The sequence below is a fragment of the Pseudophryne corroboree genome, chromosome 8 (assembly GCF_028390025.1).
Source record: "Pseudophryne corroboree isolate aPseCor3 chromosome 8, aPseCor3.hap2, whole genome shotgun sequence".
Taxonomy (NCBI): domain Eukaryota; kingdom Metazoa; phylum Chordata; class Amphibia; order Anura; family Myobatrachidae; genus Pseudophryne; species Pseudophryne corroboree.
In genome coordinates, this window is record NC_086451.1 from 363,176,486 (window position 1) to 363,202,898 (window position 26,413).

Sequence of the window (26,413 nt, forward strand, 5' to 3'; positions counted from 1 at the left end):
GAATAAGTAGTGCTCTAATTGACACAAACATGTTGTGAAATATATTTAATATGAAAAAGGAAGATATCTTACATACATATTATAGTCTCAGTCCAATATAGGCACATATACAGTAAAACATATCATAATCTGCTGTAGTAACACAATGCACAGTGATGTTTAATAACTGCAGCTTGCGCATAAGAATGAAGTGTTCAGTAAATTCTGGATGAGATGGTAAACAGTAAACACCAGACAAATCTGACTGTCTCAGACAATATGGTAACTCCCAATCCTCTATACATGAAAATGTCTTACGTGAGCTTAATAGTATTGTTAGGTTCCTGGTGCTCAGAACAAGGGAGATGTTATGAAGCGAGTCCAGAGCACCAGGACGGAATGCTGGGAAAGGGGAATGGAAAGGGAATAGCCCCTGGCGCCCTATCTCCGTTGTCTCACCCGTGCTGTCAGTACACTCTTGCGAGACTATGGTTGCTTGAGCCCATGGCAGCCGCGTTTGAAGGGCGGATTACGTCTGCCCAACTTCGATGCCCCCTCAGGTCTTAATGAGAGACAAAGAGTGAACCGAGACAGGGTGATAACAAGGGGCCCTCTGACTAAACAACAAGGCCAGGGGCTACTAACAAACCTAAAACCAAAGTATGTGCGGCTTGCCGCCAAAGGAAAAGAACAACAAAGGAAATGCTGACCACACGCCGACACAATACTTTTGTGTACCGGCGGTGACAGCATAAGCAGAACCCTCTGCAAAACACCAGTGACAGAAATAATAAGGGAATACAGCGGCCTAAGCCAACGGACGCGGCCGTGCCGCTACTCACGGAACCGGTACGAATACTGGCAAACGGACAGGAACTCCCAATGCTGCTGACACAGACTCTCAGAACTGGAGGACAGGCAGAATCCCAAACGACAGACCGGTGGACACCAAGAAGCCAGAAACTTGCACAGGCAAAGGTACTGGACCTAAGGACAGGAACGCCTCACGGCAGGACACGGGATCAGACATAGGAATCGACACAGGGACTGACACAGGAATCGACACAGGAAGCTCAGGAACTAGCAGGAACCAAGCTCAGAACTCAAGCAGACTGAAAACCCAGGAATATCACCAGCATCTGCGAACTGCAATCAGCCAGCATATAACAGAGAGGCCTAATTAATAATCCAGTGCAGCTGGCCTATTGCAGGACTCCAAGCTGACAAGATGCAATTAGCAGCCAGATGAGGCTGAACACATGGGAACAAGCTGCAATTGCACAGACTCACCAGCGGCAGCAGACAAGAGTAATCTAAAACAGAGCAATGGGAAATCCTGGCATGCAAGACAACTAAATAAACATAAAATAGAAATGAACCACTACCTGTGGTTCATAACAGTATCCCCTCCTTAAGGGTGAGCTCCGAGCACCCCATGACACCCACGGGGAACATAAACAGAAGTATAACATAAAATACATAACAAAAATGCAAAACAGGAATGAGCCACAGCCGTGGCTCATAACAAGTATGAATTAGGTTGATATAAAGTACAATTATTATTCAGCCTCTCTTTATGTTTCAGTGACAAGGGCTGTTTAAATGGAAGTTAGTTGATAGTAGAATATGAACAGTTATGAACAGAATATGACTCTATGGCCTAAGGGGGTTATTCAGTGATGGACGCAGATCTTGCTTTTATCTATTCACATGCTGTTATGATTCCAGTACTCCTGACCGGAGGAGATCTCATGGCAATGGTCAGAGTACTGGAAGGGAATGCTGGTTATGGGAGCGGGAATGGAAAATAGCCCCTGGCACCCAAACTCCGTTGTTTCGCCCGTGCTGTCAGAAATCCCCTGCGAGACTATGGTTGCTTGAGCCCATGGCAGCCGCGTTTGAAGGGCGGATTAAGTCTGCCCAACTCCGATGCCCCCTCAGGTCTTAATGGGAGACAAAGGGAAATCCGAGACAGGGTGATAACAAGGGGCCCTCTGACTAAACAACAAGGCCAGGGGCTACAAGCTAACTGACAAAACCTAAAGTATGTGCGGAAACCCGCCAGGGAAAAGGACAACCAAAATCCACTTGTCCAATACTCCTACCCGGCACCGCCGGATACCAGAGTGGACCTGTGGAAGCGGAACCCTCCGCAAAATGCACCAAAACATAAATAATAAAGCGGACAAGCCGCAACACACGGCAAGGCCGTGACTCACGAACACCACTGGATGTTATCAGGTGATTAGTCAGGACTCCCGGAATTAGATGACAAACTTCCGAGTTCAGAGCTTCCAATACTGGAATGACCGGATACAGCAAGACTGGAACAGACTCTCAGCAAACAAAGACAGCATGCAGGAAGCTATTACCGGCGTCTGTGAGAAGCCCTGGGAGTGTATTTAACAAGGAGTCCTCCAATCAGCTGCCAAAAGGCTGATTAGAATAAATGCCGTGCAGCTGCCTTGCTGCCCGGCCAGAGAGCAGGAGAAAACATTAACCCTTAAAGCCTAGCAACGGGGAACACGGTCTGCCAGTGGCGTCCCCGTTGCTAGGGTCCGTGCGGCTCAGCGCGCCCGGCGTCCAGCGTTGCCAGGGAGCCGGCGGCTGTTCGCGTACGGCGTCCCTGGTTGCTAGGCGCCGGGCTGCACCGACGAGCGGACCCCGGCGCCTAACAGTACCCCCCCCTTGAGGAGGGGTCAAGGAACCCCTAAAGCCAGGCTTCCAAGGAAACTCCCGAAAAAATGCCCTCTTGAGCCTTGGGGCATGAAGATCCTTATCCCGGACCCAGGACCTTTCCTCTGGACCATAACCTCTCCAGTGAACCAGAAAATAGAGCCGGCCCCTGGACAACTTGGAATCGAGAACCTTCTCCACCAGGAACTCCTGTTGCCCCTGTACATCCACTGGAGATCTTCCCTGAGAGATCTTCCGAGGAAATTTATTGGAAGAAATGTATGGCTTCAACAGGGAGCAATGAAACGTATTACCAATCCGAAGAGATTTTGGTAAACGTAACCGGAAAGCAACTGGGTTAACTTTTTTAATGATATGAAATGGTCCAATAAATTTGGGTCCCAACCTAGCTGAAGATTGTCGAAGTCTAATGTTACGAGTCGACAACCATACCCTATCTCCCACCTTAAAACTGCAAGGACGTCGGAGCCGGTCAGAAAAATTTTTCTCTCGAAAGGCCGCTTTTCTGAGAGCAAGGTGCACTTTTTTCCAAATGGCTCTGAGATGGGAGGTTAAGGTTAGCGAGGAAACTGAGGAATGTTGAAAAAAAGAATTAGCTCTGGGGTGAAAACCAAAAACTGAAAAGAATGGAGACACGTTGGTGGAGGAATGACAAGAATTATTGTAAGCAAACTCCGCCAATGGAAGAAACTCGGACCAATCATTCTGGAGTTTAGCTGAATACAAACGCAAATACTGTTTCAATGATTGGTTAACTCGCTCGGTTTGCCCGTTGGACTGTGGGTGGTAACCAGATGTTAATGATAATCTCATCTTTAATGAAGCACAGAAACACTTCCAGAATTGTGCAATGAATTGTGGACCCCGATCAGAAACAATATCAGTGGGCAACCCATGAAGTCTGAAAACATGGCGGAGAAACAACACTGCCAATCCTTGGGCAGATGGCAGTCGGGGAAGGGCAATGAAATGAGCCATCTTGCTAAAACGGTCTACTACCACCCAAATGACTCTGCACCCAGCTGAAAGGGGAAGGTCCACCACAAAATCCATGGAAATATGAGACCATGGCCTGAGAGGGACATTCAAGGGCATAAGTTGCCCGATAGGCAAGGAACGGGGAACCTTATGCTGTGCACAAACCTGACATGAAGAAACAAACTCCTTAACGTCTTTAGAAAGACCAGGCCACCATACTGAGCGGGAGACTAACTCCAATGTCTTAGAGATCCCCGGATGCCCGGAAACTTTGTTATCATGGAACTCAGTCAAAACAGTTGCTCTCAAGAACTCAGGGACGTAAAGACGACCAGCAGGAGTATTTCCAGGAGCTTGGTGTTGAAGCTGTTTTAACTGGGTAAATAAATCTTGTGTGAGGCCTGCCCAAATGACTGAAGATGGAAGTATGGGAGTAACAGGACTGTTATCATGAACCGGAAGAAAACTGCGTGACAGAGCATCTGCCTTGGTATTCTTGGAACCTGGCCTGAAAGTTATAATAAATTTGAAACGAGTAAAGAACAAAGCCCAACGAGCCTGCCGGGCATTCAGCCGCTTAGCTGATTCGATGTATTGCAGATTCTTATGGTCAGTCAATACTGAAATGGTATGTGTTGCTCCCTCAAGCCAATGCCTCCACTCCTCGAAAGCCCATTTAATAGCCAGTAACTCCCGGTTACCAACATCGTAGTTGGATTCAGCGGATGAGAATTTCCTGGACATAAAGGCACAAGGATGTAGTTCCAGAGTGTCCGGATCCTTCTGAGATAGGATAGCCCCCACTCCAACCTCCGAGGCATCAACCTCAACAATGAAGGGCAATTCTGGGTTGGGATGTCTGAGGACTGGAGCTGAGACAAAAGCTTGTTTCAAGGCCTGAAAGGATAACTCGGCTTCATGTGACCAGTTGGTAGGATCCGCTCCCTTCTTAGTCAGTGCAACAATGGGAGCAACCAGGTCGGAAAAAGAATGAATACATTTTCTATAATAATTCGCAAACCCTAAAAAGCGCTAAATTGCTTTTAAGTTGGTGGGTTGCGCCCAGCTAAGGATGGCTTGGAGCTTCTTAGGTTCCATGCAGAATCCCCGAGGGGAAATAATGTACCCTAAAAAGGATACCTCCATGACATGAAACTCGCACTTCTCCAGCTTGGCATATAGATGATTTTCACGTAATTTTTGAAGAACCTGACGCACCTGGGTAACATGTTGTTCAATTGATTCAGAATAGATCAGGATGTCGTCTAAGTAAACGACCACGAATCTTCCTAGAAAATCACGGAGCACATCGTTAATGAGATCCTGGAATACTGCCGTAGCGTTAGACAAGCCGAACGGCATCACCAGATACTCGTAGTGACCCGACTGAGTACTGAAAGCCGTCTTCCACTCATCTCCCGACTTGATTCGGATGAGGTTATACGCTCCCCTCAGGTCAATTTTAGAAAAAATCACAGCCGAACGCAGCTGATCAAAGAGGACAGAAATCAGCGGCAGAGGGTAAGTATTTTTAACTGAGATCTTATTCAGGGCTCTAAAGTCAATGCAAGGTCTGAGTGATCCGTCTTTTTTCTCCACAAAGAAGAAGCCTGCACTTAAAGGGGATTTAGATGGCCTGATAAATCCTTTCCCTAGGCTCTCCTTAACATACTCATTCATGGCCGCAGTTTCTGGCCCGGATAATGCATATAACCTTCCCTTTGGCAATGTGGCACCAGGAATTAGCTCAATAGCACAATCATAAGGCCGATGGGGAGGCAGAATGTCTGCATTGCCCTTGGAAAACACATCAACAAAGTCCTGGTATTCCACGGGAATGAGTTCGGGAATGGCAGCAGCTATTCTGACGGGAAACGTAATACATTCCTTATTACAGATGGTACCCCATTGTGAAATCTCCCCCGACTGCCAATCAATGGTGGGATTATGAAAGGCCAGCCAAGGGTGACCCAGAACCACTGGAACTGCTGGGCAATGGGTAAGGAAAAACTCGATTTTTTCGGAATGAAGAGCTCCTACCGTAAGTAGTACAGGGGGCGTACAGAGGGAAATAACCCCATTGGACAAGGGACTCCCATCTAAACCATGCATGGTGATACACCTACCCAAGGCTAACTGAGGAATACCTAAGGCCTTGGCCCACGTTAAGTCCATAAAGTTCCCTGCAGCTCCACTGTCAACAAAAGCCGACACCGAGGAACAGAGGCTGCCAAAGGAAACTTTAGCTGGGACTAAAAGGGAGTTCTTCGAGGAGATAAGCTGCAGACCAAAGTGAACCCCCTCACAATTCACTTGGTCGAGGCGTTTTCCTGACTTGATCGGACAATTACGGGCAAAATGTCCCTTACCCCCACAGTACAAACAAAGACCAGAGTTTTGCCTTCTGGCTCTTTCTTCTGGAGACAGCCGGGAGAGACCCATCTGCATGGGCTTCTCTACGTCCTCAGGAATGGAAAATACACATGGAGTAGACCTGACAGGTGCTCCTTTTTCAGCCCTCCGCTCTCTGAGACGACGATCAATCTTAATAGAAAGCTCCATGAGTTTATCGAGAGTCTCAGGAGCGGGATACTGAAGGAGACTGTCTTTTATAGACTCTGATAAGCCGAGGCGAAACTGACTGCGCAGGGCTGGGTCATTCCAGCCACAGTCGTTCGACCAACGGCGAAACTCTGTACAAAAAACTTCTGCAGGATTTCTACCCTGTCTGAGAGTGCGTAACTGACTCTCAGCGGATGCCTCTCTATCAGGGTCATCATACAAAAGCCCTAAAGACCCAAAAAAGGCGTCTACTGATGACAACACCGGATCCTCTACTTTTAAACCGAATGCCCAGGTCTGAGGATCTCGCTGGAGCAAAGAAATAATAATTCCGACCCGCTGAGATTCAGTACCTGAGGAGATCGGTCTTAAATGAAAATAAAGTTTACAGGATTCTTTAAAATTAAAAAACTCCTTCCTATCACCAGAAAAACGGTCAGGCAAGTGCATTTTTGGTTCAGGGACTACCCTCGGGGAAGTTCGTAAAAGATCTTCCTGCGACTTCACCCGAAGGGAAAGATCCTGAAACATCTGAGTAAGTTCTTGAATCTGGCTGACTAGGAGCTGACCAGGATTTGGCCCTAAACCTGTGGGATTCATGAGGCCGATAACTCTTACAAAACTGAATAAGGAAAAAATTAAACCCAGTTTAATTTTAGGTTTTGGTATGGCCGGTAATAATGTTATGATTCCAGTACTCCTGACCGGAGGAGATCTCATGGCAATGGTCAGAGTACTGGAAGGGAATGCTGGTTATGGGAGCGGGAATGGAAAATAGCCCCTGGCGCCCTAACTCCGTTGTCTCGCCCGTGCTGTCAGAAATCCCCTGCGAGACTATGGTTGCTTGAGCCCATGGCAGCCGCGTTTGAAGGGCGGATTAAGTCTGCCCAACTCCGATGCCCCCTCAGGTCTTAATGGGAGACAAAGGGAAATCCGAGACAGGGTGATAACAAGGGGCCCTCTGACTAAACAACCAGGCCAGGGGCTACAAGCTAACTGACAAAACCTAAAGTATGTGCGGAAACCCGCCAGGGAAAAGGACAACCAAAATCCACTTGTCCAATACTCCTACCCGGCACCGCCGGATACCAGAGTGGACCTGTAGAAGCGGAACCCTCCGCAAAATGCACCAAAACATAAATAATAAATAATAAAGCGGACAAGCCGCAACACACGGCAAGGCCGTGACTTCCGAACACCACTGGATGTTATAAGGTGATTAGTCAGGACTCCCGGAATTAGATGACAAACTTCCGAGTTCAGAGCTTCCAATACTGGAATGACCGGATACAGCAAGACTGGAACAGACTCTCAGCAAACAAAGACAGCATGCAGGAAGCTATTACCGGCGTCTGTGAGAAGCCCTGGGAGTGTATTTAACAAGGAGTCCTCCAATCAGCTGCCAAAAGGCTGATTAGAATAAATGCCGTGCAGCTGCCTTGCTGCCCGGCCAGAGAGCAGGAGAAAACATTAACCCTTAAAGCCTAGCAACGGGGAACACGGTCTGCCAGTGGCGTCCCCGTTGCTAGGGTCCGTGCGGCTCAGCGCGCCCGGCGTCCAGCGTTGCCAGGGAGCCGGCGGCTGTTCGCGTACGGCGTCCCTGGTTGCTAGGCGCCGGGCCGCACCGACGAGCGGACCCCGGCGCCTAACACATGCTGGGGGATGCCCAGCACAGGGAAAGGCATGTGTGTGGTGCAGCCCTGCGATGCATTCTGTCCAGTGCCATTTTTCTCTCAGAGCGGTCTCGTGTGATGTCACGCAGTCACCATGAAAATGGTCAGATCATGCCTGTGTTGCTGCCCCTCCCGAATCCCACGGCTGTTAATCACTATGAGATCGCATTTTTCCAGGATCCAAACGCATGGTGACAGTCTCGCACGCTCACTATTGCCAGTGTGCGTGTGCAGACTGAATAGCCCCCTATGTCTTTAGTTTAAGGATTAGGCTTTGTGATCTCTGGAATGGGCAGCAATGAGAACACTGACTGCAAGGTGGCTTATATGCCACTAAAAGTAAAATACAAGTTAGCATATACTGTATGCTGCTAATAACATGGAAAAATATATATATAGCACCAGCTAAAAGTTCTGAAGTTTATCAGATATCTTAAATAAGTTGTCATATGAGGGGAGTTAAAGAGGTTGATGCACAGCTGAATGACAGTCCGTTTGCAGAGTGTATTCGCCCTGCACAGGCTCCGGAACCAAGCGTAGGCAGATACAATGATAGGGCAGGTGCAAGTATGCACTAAGAATGATGACACATATGAAACCACATGTATGGATATGGCAAGTCTGTTTGTAGTGATTCACTACTAGTGAAGCAAAATGGCGAAGCTGTCATAAAAAGTGCACAAAAAAGATTACCATTGCAAATGGGATGAATGGTAGAGACAGCGGAAAACGAACCTAATCTTAACCTAAGTAGTCATATTCCAACCACAATAATGTAACTCTTCGATTCAGACATGGGGCAAAATGTAATAGCCCATATCTCCCAACTGTCCCGATTTTTGCGGGACAGTCCCATTTGTTGGGACAAAAGTTGGGAGGCTCCTGCACTCGCTGCTCTGCTTAGCAGATCAGCAGTGAATAGAAGCTTCTATTCGTGGGAGACAGGGACTGAGGGCATGCCAGCAGCCAGGCCCGCCATCAGGGGGGTGCTGCGGGCACAGATGTCCTGAGCCCCGCCTCTCTAACAGAGAGGAGAGGGTCCGGGCCGCTCATGCCGCCGTCCGCTTGCCGTGATGCTCCGTCCACTTTTCATTACCGAGTTCTGGCACTGTCAAAGGAGGGGGAGAGGACGCTGCACGATTCTATTGTAAATGTCCCTCCGAAAATGGCCTCCGCCTCAGAGGAGACAGTTATTAAAGATACTAGAGGAGGCTCCTCTAGTATCTTTAATAACTGTCTCCTCTGAGGCGGCGGCCATTTTGGCAGAGACTTTTCAATAGAAGCTTGCAGTGTACACTCCCCCCTCCTGTTACAGTGCCAGATCTGTGTCATGAAAAGGGGCGGAGCTACATGAAACAAATGGGGGCGAAGCTACATGGGACCAGGCTGCTACAGCTCGGCCAGCCTGTGATAGGTGAGTGGGAGAGAGAAAGTGTGTGTGTGTGTGTGTGTGTGTGTGTGTGTGTGTGTATTTCTTTTGTATGTTTTTTTATATATATATATTTTATTTATTTATTTTTTGCGAGTGCCAGGCCCCAGAATTTGTGATGGCAACCCTGCCAGCAGCTCACAGAGCACAGTGCATGCCCCCTTCAGTGACAAAAATGGGGTCGTGGCTCGCAATTGCAATATTCCTGCAAAGTCACATCCACTTTCACATAGGCCACACCCTCTTGGGACTGTCCCGTTCTCCCACCTATGGGCCAAAGTATCCTGCGGTGGGTGAGGGGGCAGTTGGGAGGCTCCTGTTCTATTCATGGGAGACAGGGATTGAGGACATGCCAGCAGCTCACAGAGTGCAGTGCATACCCCCTTCAGTAACAAAAATGTGGGCGTGGCTCATGATTGCGACACTCCTGCAAAGCCACGTTCCCCTTTCCCATAGGCCACCCCCCTTTTTGGTCCCCTCGGATTCGTCGTGTGAGAGTGTCCCTATTTTCAAGCTCAAGATGTTGGGAGGTATGTAATAGCCTCCGAGATGCGAGATGCAGGCTAAAGTGGCAATCATTTACCAGGCAAAAACAGGTCAGTTTTGCCTTGTAAATGATTTCCGTCATAGGGGTATATTTACTAAGGTACCTATTTTGTCAGAGGTTTTTTTTTTTCTTAGTGTCATCTCGGGAATTTACTAAACACAAATCTCGGCAGTGTTGGGACTATTATTATTTTTTCCCCCGGCTGAGTTCACAAATACGAATTAATAAACCATCGGTCAAACACGCCTGTTATTTGATACAACTCAGTAATTTACTAAGAATTCGTATTCACAATCACTGCTGACAATAGCCAAACACTGCCGGGAAAGCATAGAATTCGTAAAAAAAAGCAATTTTAAAATAGAACTGCTTTTTGGTGGCGTGTTCAGATAGTCATGCACGGATCAGTGAGATCCGTGCATGCTTATCTGTGGAAAGGGGTCTGAAAGAGTTTTTTAAAAACAAATTGCGTGGGGTCCCCCCTCCTAAGCATAACCAGCCTCGGGCCCTGGTTGTTTAAATACCGGGGGGGAAATTACTGGGGTCCCCCCGTATTTAGACAACCAGCATCGGGCTCTTGGGCCGGCCCTGTTTCCAAATATATGGGGGACAAAAGACGTAGGTGTCTCCCGTATTTTTAAACCCAGCACCAGGCTCCACTAGCCGAGAAGATAATGCCACAGCCAGGGAACACATTTATATAGGTCCCTGCAGCCGTGGCATTACCCCGCCCCTCCCCCCCCACTAGTCACCGCTGCCGGTGCTCCCTGGAAGAGTAAGGACCCCTTAAATCAAGGGGTCCCCCCCTCCAGGCACCCAAGGACCAGGGGTGAAGCCCGAGGCTGCCCCCCCATCCCTGGGTGGTGGATGGGGGGCTGATAGCCTTTGTTTGTGTAAAAAAAGAATATTGTCTTTTGTTGTAGAACTACAAGTCCCAGCAAGCTTCCCCCACTTGCTGGTACTTGGAGAACCACAAGTACCAGCATGCGGGGAAATAATGGGCCCGCTGGTACCTGTAGTTATACAACAAAATAAATACCCAAATAAAAACTACAGGTATCAGCGGGTCCGTTATTTCCCTGCATACTGGTACTTGTGTCCCCACTCCTCCAGGGAACCACGGACAGCGGTGACTAGTTGGGGGGGGGGGGTAATGCCACAGCTGCAGGTACCTCTATAAAAGTGACCCCCAGCTGTGGAATTATCCCCTACGTCTTTTGTCCCCCGTATTTTTGGAACCAGGGCCGGCCCAAGAGCCCGGTGCTGGTTGTCTAAATACGGGGGGACCACAGTCATTTTTCCCCTGGTATTTAAACAACCAGGGCCAGCTCAAAGAGCCCGAGGCTGGTTATGCTTAGGAGGGGGGAACCCACGCAATTGTTTTTCACACTTTTAACTAGAGATGTGCACCGGAAATTTTTCGGGTTTTGTGTTTTGGTTTTGGATACGATTCTGTGGCTGTGTTTTGGATTCGGACGCGTTTTGGCAAAACCTCCCTGAAATTTTTTTGTCAGATTCGGGTGTGTTTCGGATTCAGGTGTTTTTTTTAAAAAAAACCCTCAAAAACAGCTTAAATCATAGAATTTGAGGGTAATTTTGATCCCATAGTATTATTAACCTCAATAACCATAATTTCCACCCATTTCCAGTCTATTCTGAACACCTCACACCTCACAATATTATTTTTAGTCCTAAAATTTGCACCGAGGTCGCTGGATGACTAAGCTAAGCGACCCAAGTGGGCGGCACAAACACCTGGCCCATCTAGGAGTGGCACTGCAGTGTCAGACAGGATGACACTTAAAAAAATTAGCCCCAAACATCACATGATGCAGAGATAAATAAAAATAAAAAAGAGGTGCAAGATGGAATTGTCCTTGGGCCCTCCCACCCACCCTTATGTTGTATAAACAGGACATGCACACTTTAACAAACCCATCATTTCAGCCACAGGGTCTGCCACACGACTGTGGCTGAAATGACTGGTTGGTTTGGGCCCCCACCAAAAAAGAAGCAATCTCTCCTTGCACAAACTGGCTCTACAGAGGCAAGATGTCCACCTCCTCCTCATCGTCCGATTCATCACCCCTTTCACTGTGTACATCCCCTCCTCAGAGTATTAATTCGTCCCCACTGGAATCCACCATCTCAGGTCCCTGTGTACTTTCTGGAGGCAATTGCTGGTGAATGTCTCCATGGAGGAATTGATTATAATTCATTTTGATGAACATCATCTTCACCACATTTTCTGGAAGTAACCTCGTACGCCGATCACTGACAAGGTGACCGGCTGCACTAAACACTCTTTCGGAGTACACACTGGAGGGGGGGCAACTTAGGTAAAATTAAGCCAGTTTGTGCAAGGGCCTCCAAATTGCCTCTTTTTCCTGCCAGTATACGTATGGACTGTCTGACGTGCCTACTTGGATGCTGTCACTCATATAATCCTCCACCATTCTTTCAATGGTGACAGAATCATATGCAGTGACAGTAGACGACATGTCAGTAATCGTTGGCAGGTCCTTCAGTCTGAACCAGATGTCAGCCCTCGCTCCAGACTGCCCTGCATCACCGCCAGCGGGTGGTCTCGGAATTCTTAGCCTTCTCCTCGCAACCCCAGTTGCGGGAGAATGTGAAGGAGGAGCTGTTGACAGGTCACGTTCCGCTTGACTTGACAAGTGTTTCACCAGCAGGTCTTTGAACATGTGCAGACTTGTGTCTGCCGGAAAGAGAGATACAACGTAGGCTTTAAACCTAGGATCAAGCACGGTCGCCAAAATGTAGTGCTCTGATTTCAACAGATTGACCACCCGTGAATCCTGGTTAAGCGAATTAAGGGCTCCATCTACAAGTCCCACATGCCTAGCGGAATCGCTCCTTTTTAGCTCCTCTTTCAATCTCTCCTGTTGCTTCTGCAAAAGCCTGATGAGGGGAATGACCTGACTCAGGCTGGCAGTGTCTGAACTGACTTCATGTGTGGCAAGTTCAAAGGGTTGCAGAACCTTGCACAATGTTGAAATCATTCTCCACTGCACTTGAGTCAGGTGCATTCCCCCTCCTTTGCTATATCGTAGGCAGATGTACTGTATAGGCTTGAATGGCCTTTTGCTGCTCCTCCATCCTCTGAAGCATATAAAGGGTTGAATTCCACCTCGTTACCACCTCTTGCTTCAGATGATGGCGGGGTAGGTTCAGGAGTGTTTGCTGGTGCTCCAGTCTTCGGCACGCGGTGGCTGAATGCCGAAAGTGGCCCGCAATTCTTCAAGCCACCGACAGCATCTCTTGCACGCCTCTGTCGTTTTTTTAAATAATTCTGCACCACCAAATTCAATGTATGTGCAAAACATGTGACGTTCTGGAATTTGCCCACATGTAATGCACGCACAATATTGGTGGCGTTGTCCGATGTCACAAATCCCCAGTAGAGTCCATTTGGGGTAAGCCATTCTGCGATGATGTTCCTCAGTTTCTGTAAGAGGTTGTCAGCTGTGTGCCTCTTATGGAAAGTGGTGATACAAAGCGTAGCCTGCCTTGGAACGAGTTGGCGTTTGCGAGATGCTGCTACTGGTGCCGCCGCTGCTGTTCTTGCTGCGGGAGTCAATACATCTACCCAGTGGGCTGTCACAGTCATATAGTCCTGAGTCTGCCCTGCTCCACTTGTCCACATGTCCGTGGTTAAGTGGACATTGGGTACAACTGCATTTTTTAGGACACTGGTGACTCTTTTTCTGACGTCTGTGTACATTCTCGGTATCGCCTCCCTAGAGAAGTGGAACCTGGATGGTATTTGGTACCAGGGACACACTACCTCAAGCAATTCTCTAATTCCCTGTGAATTAACGGTGGATACCGGACACATGTTTAACACCAACACAACTGCCAAGGCCTGAGTTATCCGCTTTGCAGCAGGATGACTGCTGTGATATTTAATCTTCCTCGCAAAGGACTGTTGGACAGTCAATAGCTTACTGGAAGTAGTACAAGTGGTCTTCCGACTTCCCCTCTGGGATGACAATCGACTCCCAGCAGCAACAACAGCAGCGCAAGCAGCAGTAGGCGTTACACTCAAGGATCCATCGGAGGAATCCCAGTTAGTAGAGGACTCGTCAGACTTGCCAGTGACATGGCCTGCAGGACTATTGGCGTTCCTGTCTAAGGAGGAAATTGACACTGAGGGAGTTGGTGGTGTGGTTTGCAGGAGCTTGGGTACAAGAGGAAGGGATTTAGTTGTCAGTGGACTGCTTCCGCTGTCACCCAAAGTTTTTGAACTTGTCAATGACTTCAGATGAATGCGCTCCAGGTGATGTATAAGGGAGGATGTTCCTAGGTGGTTAATGTCCCTACCCCTACTTATTGACAAAGGCAACACACAGCTTGACACCTGTTTTCCGCATTTCTGTTAAAATAATTCCACACCGAAGAGGTGATTTTTTTTTAAATTTGACCAGGCATGTCAATGGCCATATTCATCCCACGGACAATAGGTGTCTTCCCGGGTGCCTGACTTAAACAAACCACCTCACCATCAGAATCCTCCTTGTCAATTTCCTCCTAAGCGCCAGCAACACCCATATCCTCATCCTGGTGTACTTCAATAGTGAGATCTTCAATTTGACTATCAGAAACTGGACTATGGGTGCTCCTTCCAGCACTTGCAGGGGGCGTGCAAATGGTGGAAGGCGCCATCTCTTCCAGTCCAGTGTTGGGAAGGTCAGGCATTGCAACCGACACAATTGGTCTCTCCTTGGGGATTTGTGATTTAGAAGAACGCACAGTTCTTTGCTGTGCTTTTGCCATCTTAACTCTTTCAGTTTTCTAGTGGGAGGATGAGTGCTTCCATCCTCATGTGAAGCTGAACCACTAGCCATGAACATACAGTAGGCCAGGGCCTCAGCCGTTCCTTGCTACTCCGTGTCGTAAATGGCATATTGGCAAGTTTACGCTTCTCCTCACACACTTTTAATTTAGATTTTTGGGTCATTTTACTGAACTTTTGTTTTTTGGATTTTACATGCTCTCTACTATGACATTGGGCATTGGCCTTGGCAGATGACGTTGATGGCATTTCATCGTCTCGGCCATGACTAGTGGCAGCAGCTTCAGCAAGAGGTGGAAGTGGATCTTGATCTTTCCCTATTTTACCTTCCACATTTTTGTTCTCCATTTTTTAATGTGTGGAATTATATGCCAGTAATATATCAATAGCAATGGCCTACTGTACTGTACTATATGTATACTGCTGGTCACCAAAATGCTGCACTGTCCTACTATATACTGCTCACAATAATGCAGCACAGAGATAGTATACTTGACACAGAGCTGCAAGATACAGCAATGTCCTACTGTACTGTACTATATGTATGCTGCTGGTCACCAAAATGCTGCACTGTCCTACTATATACTGCTCACAATAATGTAGCACAGAGATAGTATACTTGACACAGAGCTGCAAGATACAGCAATGGCCTACTGTACTGTACTACTATAATTATATACTGGTGGTCCCCAGTCCCCACAATGCAGCACACTGAGCACAGATATTTGCAGCACACTGAGCACAGATATGGAGCGTTTTGAGGCAGAGAACGTAGATATTTTCAGCACACTGAGCACAGATATTTGCAGCACACTGAGCACAGATATTTGCAGCACACTGAGCACAGATTACGGAGCTTTTCAGGGAGGCGAATGCAGCCACGTCCTCTCCATTCAATCTCCAATGCACGAGTGAAAATGGCGGCGACGCGCGGCTCTTTATATAGAATACAAATCTCGCGAGAATCCAACAGCAGGATGATGACATTCGGGCGCGTTTGGGTTAACCGAGCAAGGCGGGAATATCCGAGGCTGCCTCGGAACCATGTAAAATAGGTGAAGTTTGGGGGGGTTCGGATCTCGGAGAACCGAACCCGCTCATCTCTACTTTTAACTATATTAACTCTTTTCATACTGTACACAATGAAGCCCTGCACGGATCTCACTTATCCGGCCGGACTTCATTGTATGTCCGGCAGTGTTTTACTAATCACTCCCGTAAAACACTGCCCGACAGTACGAGTAACATCGACATCGGAAAATACGAAAAACTAAAACTTGGCAGCTTAGTAAATTACTGAAAATAATTTCAAAAAGTTGCAGAAACATACAGCTGATTAAACTTGAGTTTAAACTCCCATCAATTCGGCAGGAACACGAATCTTAGTAAATAAACCCCATAGTATGCACCAGAGTGATCATGAAAGCAGAAAGTTTACCAGTTAAATATCCTGTCCCCAAGTTAATAGGACACCCAAGAGGTGCCTTGTGTGACTTGTGCAGATGATAAAAATGTGAGTGACAGGAAATGTAATAAACCAAAAAATAAATCTCTTTAAATTACCCCCAATCCCCACCCCAGGCTTTTAACAAAAAATGATTAAGATCCAGTGAAAAGAGGTCAGTCAGAACGCTAAACAGCTTTTCATGAAATTAGTAGTAGCTGATAATGAGACTTATTAAAAGATCATATCAAGGCCTACCACACCTTCGTCTGTCCGCATGCTTCAACACTGGCCTCATCCTGTTGTAATCTGTGTCACATTTTGATTGAATCTATTTCTACCATCATTGGAACAAATCTTACTGAGATCTTTCATAGTCTTTTTTTCTAGGACCTTCTATAACTAAATGGATAGAAATCTGATTGGCGTTCGAATTTGGATTTAATTGACTCGGACTGGTTGATAGGGAAACATGGGATGGTCTCCTGTGTCACAAGAGTCTTTCAATCCCCTTATGTTACCAATCTCTCTAGTTAAGACACTCCTGTCTGATCCATATGATCCAGTATAATAGGAAATGTACTTGACCCTTTCTATTTCAATGCTTTGTTCGCAAAGTAGCATTTTCTACATGATTTAAACTACAGTATAAGGCTACATTTTTTTATTTTGGTAAAACAATGGTTTTATTTGATTAAAGTGTGTTTCTGAAGTAGTATGTGGTTGGAATTTGGGACACATCCATGCAGAGCAAAGGAGCAGCGTTGTGATATTGTTTTACTGTGCCTATGTGGCTACGCTCCCTGAGGCACATGATGTCATGATACCATGCAGAAGGAGCAGAGCCATTAGCGCCGGGAATTACAACACTGCCCCGAGTATCCTCTGGAGACGAGTCACTCCCCTAAAAATGAATGACACTCTTAAAGGAAATTAAAACTATCCTTAATATATACATGCAAGAATATAAGAATACTTATCACCTATCCATGAAGCATGTTTGTTTTACAACAATGCAATTACTGCTCTCTAACACTGGTGCTCTCTCTGAATATCACACATATACATTATCTGTATGAACAACAAATTTTATAAACCCAGCTAGTGTGTCAGTGACTGAAATAGCATTACCCAGAGTCTGTTCTCCTCTTGAAGTGCCTTGTCTGAATATTGTGCTTAGAGAGTGTAGCCAGTGGTGAATTTCCCATTAGGCATGTGAGGCATGTGTCTAGGGGCGGCACTTGTTTGGGGGCGGCACTTGGATGCATGTGTTGGTACTGTCAGCCCAAAAGTACCAGTAACTGCTAAATATTTCCACTGTACTGTACCATATGCATACCTCCCAACTGTCCCGATTTTCGCGGGACAGTTTAGTTTTTTGGGGACTGTCCCGCTGTCCCACACGTGGGCCGCAGTGTCCCGCGTTGGTGGGGGCAGTTGGGAGGATCTGTCTCTTGCTGCCCTGCTTAGCAGAGCAGCGTTTGAATAGACGCTGTGCGCATGCCCCCTCTCCCTCTGACTCCAGTGAATAGACGCTGTGACTATTCACTGGAGTCAGAGGGAGAGGGGGCATGCCAGCGGCTCACAGAGCGCTGGGCATGCCCCCTCAGTGACGAAAACGTGGGCGTGGCTCACGATCGTGGGTCCTCTGTGAAGCCAAGCCCCCTTCCTTAGGCCACACCCCTTTTCTGGAGCGCCGCGCGTGTGTCCCTCTTCAGTGAAACGAAAAGTTGTGAGGTATGCATATGCAATCTTGAATGCAATGTAAATGGGTAAGACATGCACATACTGCCCCTGTAAGCTGTCCTACTTAGTAAATATGAGGGGAGGGGCACTCAGCCATTAGTGTTGTGCCTAAGGGTGCCCTCACTCTTAAATCCGCCCTGAGTGTAGCTTAGAAATATGTGATGACATCAGTATGCCCCCATCCCAAACATCACACTAAGGGCTCACACAGGCTAGGGTAAAACAGTGGGGCTGATGTAAAGCTGTACGCAAGTACACTTGGTAAGTCTGTTTTATTTTCCCATAGCACAAGCGTACACAACCATGAGTGATGCAGGGCCATATGCATTGGCTGGGTTGTAACAGATTGTAGGCTAGAGGCACTGGTGTATCTATAATGGGTGCAGTGTGTGCGGTGCACACAGGCCCCCGGGTCCAGAGGGGGCCCCTTCGCACAAGGTGCACCCATTTTCTTAATGCTCACCCCTCCGGAGTCCAGCGCTGATGTCCGTGGTGGTGTTAAAACTCTGTGAAAATGGTGCAGCAGCCATTTTCACAGAGTTCTGCGCATGCACAGTACAAAAATCAATGGGAAAATGTCCACCGCACCATTTTCCTGGAAATCTGCGCATGCACAGTAGGGACTGTGCACTCTAGTGCTCAGACTCTCAGCACTGTCGGATGAGATTTGGCTGGGTTTGGTGAAGAAGTGGGTCTTGAGAGCCCATTTGAAGTTTTGTAGAGAGGTGGAGAGTCGGATAGGGAGAGGTAGAGAATTCCAGAGATAGGGAGCAGCACGTGCAAAATCTTGTAGGTAGGAGTGGGAGGAAGTAATCAGTTGGCAAGAGAGACAGCGTGCATTAGCAGAGCGAAGAGGACGGGTGGGAATGTAAAGAGAGATAAGGTCAGAGATGTAAGAGGGAGAAGAGTGGGTGAGGGCTTTGTAGGTGAGTGTGAGAAGCTTGAATTAGATTCTGAATAGGAAGGGTAGCCAGTGAAGGTCTTGTAAGAGAGGGGATGTGGATGTAGTACGTTTGTTGAGGAAGATGAGACGGGCAGCAGCATTGAGGATAGATTGGAGTGGAGAGAGGCACTTTTTAGGGAGGCCAGATAGGAGGAGATTGCAGTAGTCCAATCTGGAGATGACCAGTGAGTGGATGAGGGTCTTAGTAGCGTCCTGGGTGAGAAAAGGTCTGATCCTGGAGATGGAAACAGCAAGTTTGTGAGAGGTACTAAATGTGTAGTTTGAAGGAGAGGGAGGAGTCCAGGATTACTCCAAGACATCGCACTTGGGGGCTAGAGGAGATAGTTGTGCCACCAATGGATAATGAAATTGTGGGAGGTGAGGTTATGCGGGAGGGAGGGAAGATGATCAGCTCAGTCTTGGGCATGTTAAGGTTAAGAAAACATCCAGGAGGAGATAACAGAGAGACAGTTGGAGATACGAGTGAGGAGAGCAGGGGAGAGGTCAGGGGAGGAAAGGCAGATTTGAGTATCGTCAGCATAGAGATGATATTTTAAGTCAAAAGAGCTAATTAGCTCACCTAATGAGGATATGTAGAGAGAGAAAAGGAGAGGCCCAAGAACAGAACCTACTGGTAGAGGAAGTGGGGGAGAGGTGTAGTCATGAGAGGAGACAGAGAAGGAACGGTCAGAAAGGTAGGAGAACAGCCAGGAGAGAGCAGTGTCACACAAACCAAGGGATTAAAGGATTTGCAGGAGGAGAGGGTGGTCTACAGTGTCAAAAACAGCAGTGTCTTAAAGTGCCCCTAGCTAGAGGGCATGTTGGCTGACTTGCAGGCTATGCAGAGTCATGTGTACTGTATGTGTAAATACTCCTGTTTTCAGACAGATAGTGTATGATGAGTACAACTCTGCATACACGTGAATACAGGTTGAGTATCCCATATCCTGTATGCTCGGGACCAGGAGCTAATCACATTTGTGGATACAACTAGAATATCTGTTATTACAGAGAATATTTATCTCTGTGGTCATTTCTAATTGCTGAACGCGCAGAACAGAACATAGTACATGATGCATTCTAGCTGATTCTAGTGCTTAAGGGGAGATGTACTAAGCAGTGAAAAGAGTGAAGAAGTGAGCCAGTGGAGAAGTTGCCCTAGGCAACCAATCAGCATTGAAGTAACATTTAGAATTTGCGTACAATAAAATAATATAGAGTAGCTGATTGGTTGCCATGGGCAACTTCTCCACTGGCTCTCACCTCCATTCTTTTTACTGCTTAGTACATCTCCCCCCAAGTGAGATATGTGGGATGAATGTGCCATAGAAAGCAATGATCCCTATAGCAATGGGTGTCTTAGCTGCATAGGATTTTTGCTTGTCTAATGTGTATAAAACCCTAAGCTGGGTACACACTACACAATATGTCATACAATCATGGTACCTGCGACCACTCTGCATGGCCATTGTGTAGTATGTACACACAATTCATCATTTGGTGAATTCTGGTCACATCTTCCCATCTTGATGAGCTGTGCATCAGATGGGACAGTACAACATACAATGTGGAGCACTTACATTAACCACGTAACAATACAGTTTACTGTATCATGCGGATCATGGAGTGTATGTGTGGGCACGATATATCAATACATCCATTGCAAGATGGCCCGGTCATCAAAGCGTTTACCCAACTTTAGGCGGTTTTCTTCTTCTAGGCTTTCAGTTTTAATAATTATTATTATTACTTTATTATTTTACCTTACTTATAATGTTGATAATTAGGACCTTTTAGTTATAGATTCAATATTAAAGAAATGCAATGAAAGCAAAGGCAAATTATAAAATGTGATTCTCCTTCAATGCGTTCAATGAACACTTTGTCAATACAAATATTGTGTACTGTACAACAAATGACTGTACCTGAGTGACACATGGAATCCCGAGAAGAAATAACAGAACGCATAGTGCTATAGTAAGTTGAATCCTCATTTTTTTCATGGCTCTTGGAAATGCATCCTGTATTGTTGTTGTAATTGTTTCTTGAGAAATACAGAAGAAAACACATGTTAGAATTCATAACAGTTCTTCTTTCCCCACACAAGCTTTGGCATTACTAAATGTTCAGAATGTGATGCAGTGATGAGACAAAGGGTATAGAGAACACTGCCCCAGTGAGCTTACAATTTAGAGGCTATACAAACCTTTAAGATAACTCCCATGACAACTCTCAACAAAAGGAGAACTCCATTTTAAATTGGATATATCCAGCTAATGGTTAAAATTCTTCATTTGCTAAATTAAAATGGGTGAGAGACAATAAATCTCAATCATTGTCACCTTAATACAGTTTGAGATATCAGACCCTTAATATTTGACGCCGAGATTTATTTTCAGAAGCATTCATTAGGCTGGGGCTGATTTTGAAACCTTCCTAGTCTATAAATTGTTGTATTTGTTTGGGGGCCCTTCTGCTAAACGTATTCAACATAGATTAGAAACCATGATCCACATCATAAGGCCTCATACATCTATGATAGGAGAAGATTGTCACAATAAATCGGTTGGCAATACTTATCAAAAAGTGATCAGGATAGACAAATTAGATTTTTAAACATGTTTAAAAATCATAATTTATCTGGGATATTTCTTCAAATGTATGGCGATGATTGGCCGATAGGGCTTACAGAGGGGAGGGTGCAGTAGTGTGGTGGAGGAAGGGGGTGCAAGCTGATGCCAGTGTACATACCTGATTGCGATGGTGGTGGCATCGGTGTTGATATTAAGGGTGCATGGGTCTGATTGGCGCCATAGTGTTCCTCTTGTGATTGGCTGCACTGCCCATTTAAAAAAAGTTGCCATTGCAGGCATCAGGGTCCGTCTAACACCACGACGGGATCACGAGCCGCTGCCTGACACTTTTTTTCACGGCACAGCCCGCGGTCCCACTCTCATCTGTCCTCTGCTCTCTGATGAGGTCAGACAGCAGATGGGAACAGTGGACTGGAGTGCCCACTGCTTCTTCCTTTTTCAATTTATGAAGGCACCTCAACCCTCTTGTCCTCCAGAATATCAGGTACCAATCATTATTTGTGATATGGCAACAATTAGAGCCTAACAACATGCCCACACATTAGTGTTTAATCTTCTATTCAGTTTGCATGACTAAGGACACATGACACGTCATCAGCATGCTTTTGCATTGATATCTACATTATTGAGGTCTGTGTGCTGGTTACTTCCACAGTAGCTAATAACTCCCAACCTTATGGGATATAATAACGAGTTTTATGGTAAGAACTTACCTTTGTTAAAACTCTTTCTGCGAGGTACACTGGGCTCCACAAGTCTGGACAATGGGGTGTAGAGTAGGATCTTGATCCGAGGCACCAACAGACTCAAAGCTTTGACTGTTCCAAGAATGCACAGCGCCGCCTCCTATATCACCCCGCCTCCCAGCACAGGAGCTCAGTTTTAGTTAACCAGCCCAATCCAGTAGCAAGAAAAGAGACGACAACGGTTAGTAGCCACATATACCACACTTTCATGACAAGAGAAGTGTCAGCGGCTAATGCCATATCAACCCAAAGAAGCTAAGTGCGTCAGGGTGGGCGCCTTGTGGAGCCCAGTGTACCTCGCAGAAAGAGTTTTAACAAAGGTAAGTTCTTACCAAAAAACTCATTTTCTGCTGCGGGGTACACTGGGCTCCACAAGTCTGGACAATGGGGATGTCCTAAAGCAGTTCCTTATGGGAGGGGACGCACTGTAGCGGGTACAAGAACCCGGCGTCCAAAGGAAGCATCCTGGGAAGCGGCAGTATCGAAGGCATAGAACCTTATGAACGTGTTCCCGGAGGACCATGTAGCCGCCTTGCACAATTGATCAAGGGTCGCACCACGGCGGACCGCCCAAGAAGGTCCAAACGACCGAGTAGAATCGGCCGTAATGTGAGCAGGAGCTGACAGACCAGCCTTCACATAAGCATGTGCAATCACCATTCTAATCCATCTGGCCAGGGTCTGCTTGTGAGCAGACCAGCCACGTTTGTGAAATCCAAACAAAACAAAGAGAGAATCAGATTTTCGAATAGAAGCAGTTCTCTTCACATAGATACGGAGAGCATGTACCACATCCAAAGACCGCTCTTTGGGAGACAAATCAGGAGAGACAAAGGCTGGAACCACAATCTCCTGATTAAGGTGGAACGAAGAAACCACCTTAGGTAAATATCCGGGACGAGTCCTAAGAACCACCCGGTCACGGTGAAAAATCAGATATGGGGAACTATACAAGACAAGGCACCCAGATCCGACACTCTTCTAGCAGAGGCAATAGCCAGCAAGAACACCACCTTAAGGGAAAGCCACTTAAGGTCAGCTGAACCAAGAGGTTCAAATGGAGGCTCCTGCAACGCCTCCAAAATCGCCGACAAGTCCCAAGGAGCCACAGGCGGGACATAGGGAGGTTGGATACGCAACACACCCTGAGTGAAAGTATGAACATTAGGTAAAGTCGCAATTTTTCTCTGAAACCACACCGACAAGGCAGAAATATGAACCTTGAGGGAGGCCAGACGCAGGCCTAAATCTAGGCCCTGCTGCAGAAAAGCCAAAAGTTTGGCTGTACTGAACTTGGAAGCGTCATAATTGTTAGATGCGCACCAAACAAAGTATGAATGCCAGACCCTATGGTAAATCCGAGCAGAAGCCGGTTTCCGGGCCCGCAACATAGTTTTAATGACCTCTTCAGAAAAACCCTTAGCCCTCAAGACGGAAGCTTCAAGAGCCACGCCATCAAAGATAGCCGGGCTAGGTCCTGGTAGACACAAGGTCCCTGAACGAGGAGGTCTGGGCGTTGTGGAAGTAGAAGTGGACGCTCTGGCGATAGGCCTTGCAGGTCTGAGAACTGGTGCCATCTGGGCCACGCCGGAGCTATGAGAAGCAGATTTTCTTTTTCTTGCTTGAACTTCTGAATTACCCTGGGCAGGAGTGACACTGGAGGGAACACGTACGGCAGCCGAAACCTCCACGGCACCGCCAGCGCATCCACGAATGCTGCTTGAGGATCCCTTGTCCTTGCTCCGAAGACCGGAACCTTGTGATTGTGTCGAGACGCCATCAGATCCACATCTGGAAGACCCCACCTTTCCACGAGGAGTTGAAACACTTCTGGATCGAGGCCTCACTCACCAACATGCACGTCCTGACGACTGAGAAAGTCCGCTTCCCAAGTCAGGACTCCCGGAATGAATATTGCTGATATTGCCGGTAGATGGCGTTCTGCCCACTGTAGAATCCGTGAGGCTTCCTTCATTGCCAAACGGATTCGAGTGCCGCCTTGATGATTTATGTAAGCCATTGTGGTGGCGTTGTCCGACTGTACTTGAACAGGACGGTTCTGAATTAAATGCTGTGCCAGGTTCAATGCATTGAAGACCGCCCGCAACTCCAGAATGTTGATCGAGAGGAGAGATTCCTCCTTGGTCCACCGACCCTGTAAGGAGTGCTGCTCCAGCACCGCGCCCCAACCTCTTTAGACTGGCATCTGTCGTCAACAGGACCCAGTTAGATATCCAGAAGGGACGGCCCCTGCACAATTGTTGGTCCTGGAGCCACCAGAGCAGCGACAGATGTACCTCCAGAGTCAATGAGATCATGTGAGACCTGATCCAGTGAGGCAGGCCGTCTCACTTGGCTAAAATCAGCTTCTGGAGGGGGCGAGAATGGAATTGAGCATACTTCACCATGTCGAATGCTGACACCATGAGGCCCAGCACCTGCATAGCCGAATGTATCGACACTTGTGGACGAGAAAGGAAGCAACAAATCCTGTCCTGAAGCTTCAGGACTTTCTCCTGAGACAAGAACAACCTCTGGTTGTGATTGTCTAACAGCGCTCCCAGGTGCACCATGCTCTGAGCAGGGACCAGGGAAGATTTATTCCAGTTGATGAGCCACCCGTGGGCTTTAAGAAACCGGACCGTCATATCCAGATGACACAGGAGAAGATCTGGGGAATTTGCCAGGATTAACAAGTCGTCCAGATACGGCAGTATCCGGACCCCTTGACGGCGGAGTACCACCGTCATCACCACCATAACTTTGGTGAAGACTCGCGGAGCCGTTGTTAAACCAAAAAGGTAACGCCCGAAACTGGTAATGGATGTTGCCAATAGCAAACCTCAGTTATTGTTGATGTGAAACTGCTATAGGAATATGCAGGTAAGCATCCTGTATGTCCAAGGACACCATGTAGTCCCCAGATTCCAAGGCCAGAACTATAGAGCGAAGGGTTTCCATACGGAACTTGGAAATCTTCACAAACCTGTTCAATGCGTTGAGGTTGAGAATGGGCCGGGAGGACCCGTTCGGTTTTGGGACTAGAAACAGCGGAGAATAGTACCCCCGGCCCCTCTGAGCAAGAGGCACCTGTACTACGACTCCTGTATCCCGGAGGGTCTGTACCACCGAGTGTAAAGTTTTTTCCTTTGTCCGGTCCAAAGGGACATCTGTCTGGCAAAATCGATGAGGGGGTCAGTTTTTGATGGCAATGGCATAACCTCGAGTGACGACTTCCCGTACCCAGGCATCTGAAGTGGTCTTCAACCATTCCTGGGTATACCCTAGAAGCCGGCCTCCCACCCTGGGATCCCCCACGGGGAGGCCCGCCCCGTCATGTGGCAGGCTTATAGTCTTGGCAGCTGGCTGACGGGCAGCCCAGGCTCTTTTGGGCTTCGGCTTACCAGGTTTGGAAGTGCGGGCCTGTTTATGGTACGCCTGACCTTTTGCTTTACCTGAAGGACGAAAGGGTCGAAAGGACGTACCTTTAGCCTTCGACACAAAAGGAGCGGTATTAGGGAGACAGGCAGTTTTGGCAGTAGCCAAGTCAGCCACTATCTTATTTAAGTCCTCCCCAAACAGAATATCTCCCTTGAAAGGGAGTACCTCCAGGGTTTTTCTAGAGTCCAGATCCACAGACCAGGATCTCAGCCACAATATCCGGCGAGCCAGGACTGACGTAGTAGAGGCCATGGCTGCCAGGATACCGGCATCAGAAGCCGCCTCTTTAATATATCGAGAAGCTGTGACAATATATGACAAGCATTGTCTAGCATGGTCAGAGGAGATTTCAGCTTCTAACTCCAAGGCCCATGCTACAATAGCCTCAGCAGCCCATGAAGCTGCAATAGTAGGCCTTTGTGCAGCACCCGTGAGGCTGTAAATCGCTTTTAGACAACCCTCCACACGTTTATCCGTAGGCTCTTTCAGAGACGTGATGGTAGTGGCAGGTAGAGCTGAGGAAACCACCATCCTAGCCACATGTGAGTCCACTGGAGGAGGTGTTTCCCAATTCTTAGACAGCTCTGGCGCGAGGGGATAGCGAACCAGCATCCTCTTTTGAGGCACAAACTTTGTACCCGGGTTTTCCCAGGGTTCCTGACGTATATCCACTAGGTGATCAGAGTGAGGTAAAACCTGTTTAACCACCTTCTGACGCTTGAACCTATCTGGTTTCTTAGGAAGCACGGATGGCTCGGGATCATCCGTAATCTGCAGAATTAACTTAATAGCCTCCAAAAGGTCAGGAACATCCACAT

General features: G+C 47.4%; 1 protein-coding gene across 1 annotated transcript in view; it reads right to left on the minus strand.

Moving 5' to 3' along the window:
- Positions 1 to 26,413, minus strand: part of LOC134949137 (sodium- and chloride-dependent neutral and basic amino acid transporter B(0+)-like) — a 102,936-nt gene that overhangs the window by 21,175 nt on the left and 55,348 nt on the right. Inside the window, exon 10 of the mRNA XM_063937545.1 lies at positions 20,740 to 20,858. Within this exon, the coding sequence (XP_063793615.1) occupies positions 20,740 to 20,858 (119 nt within the window). The remainder of the gene's footprint in view (positions 1 to 20,739; positions 20,859 to 26,413) is intronic.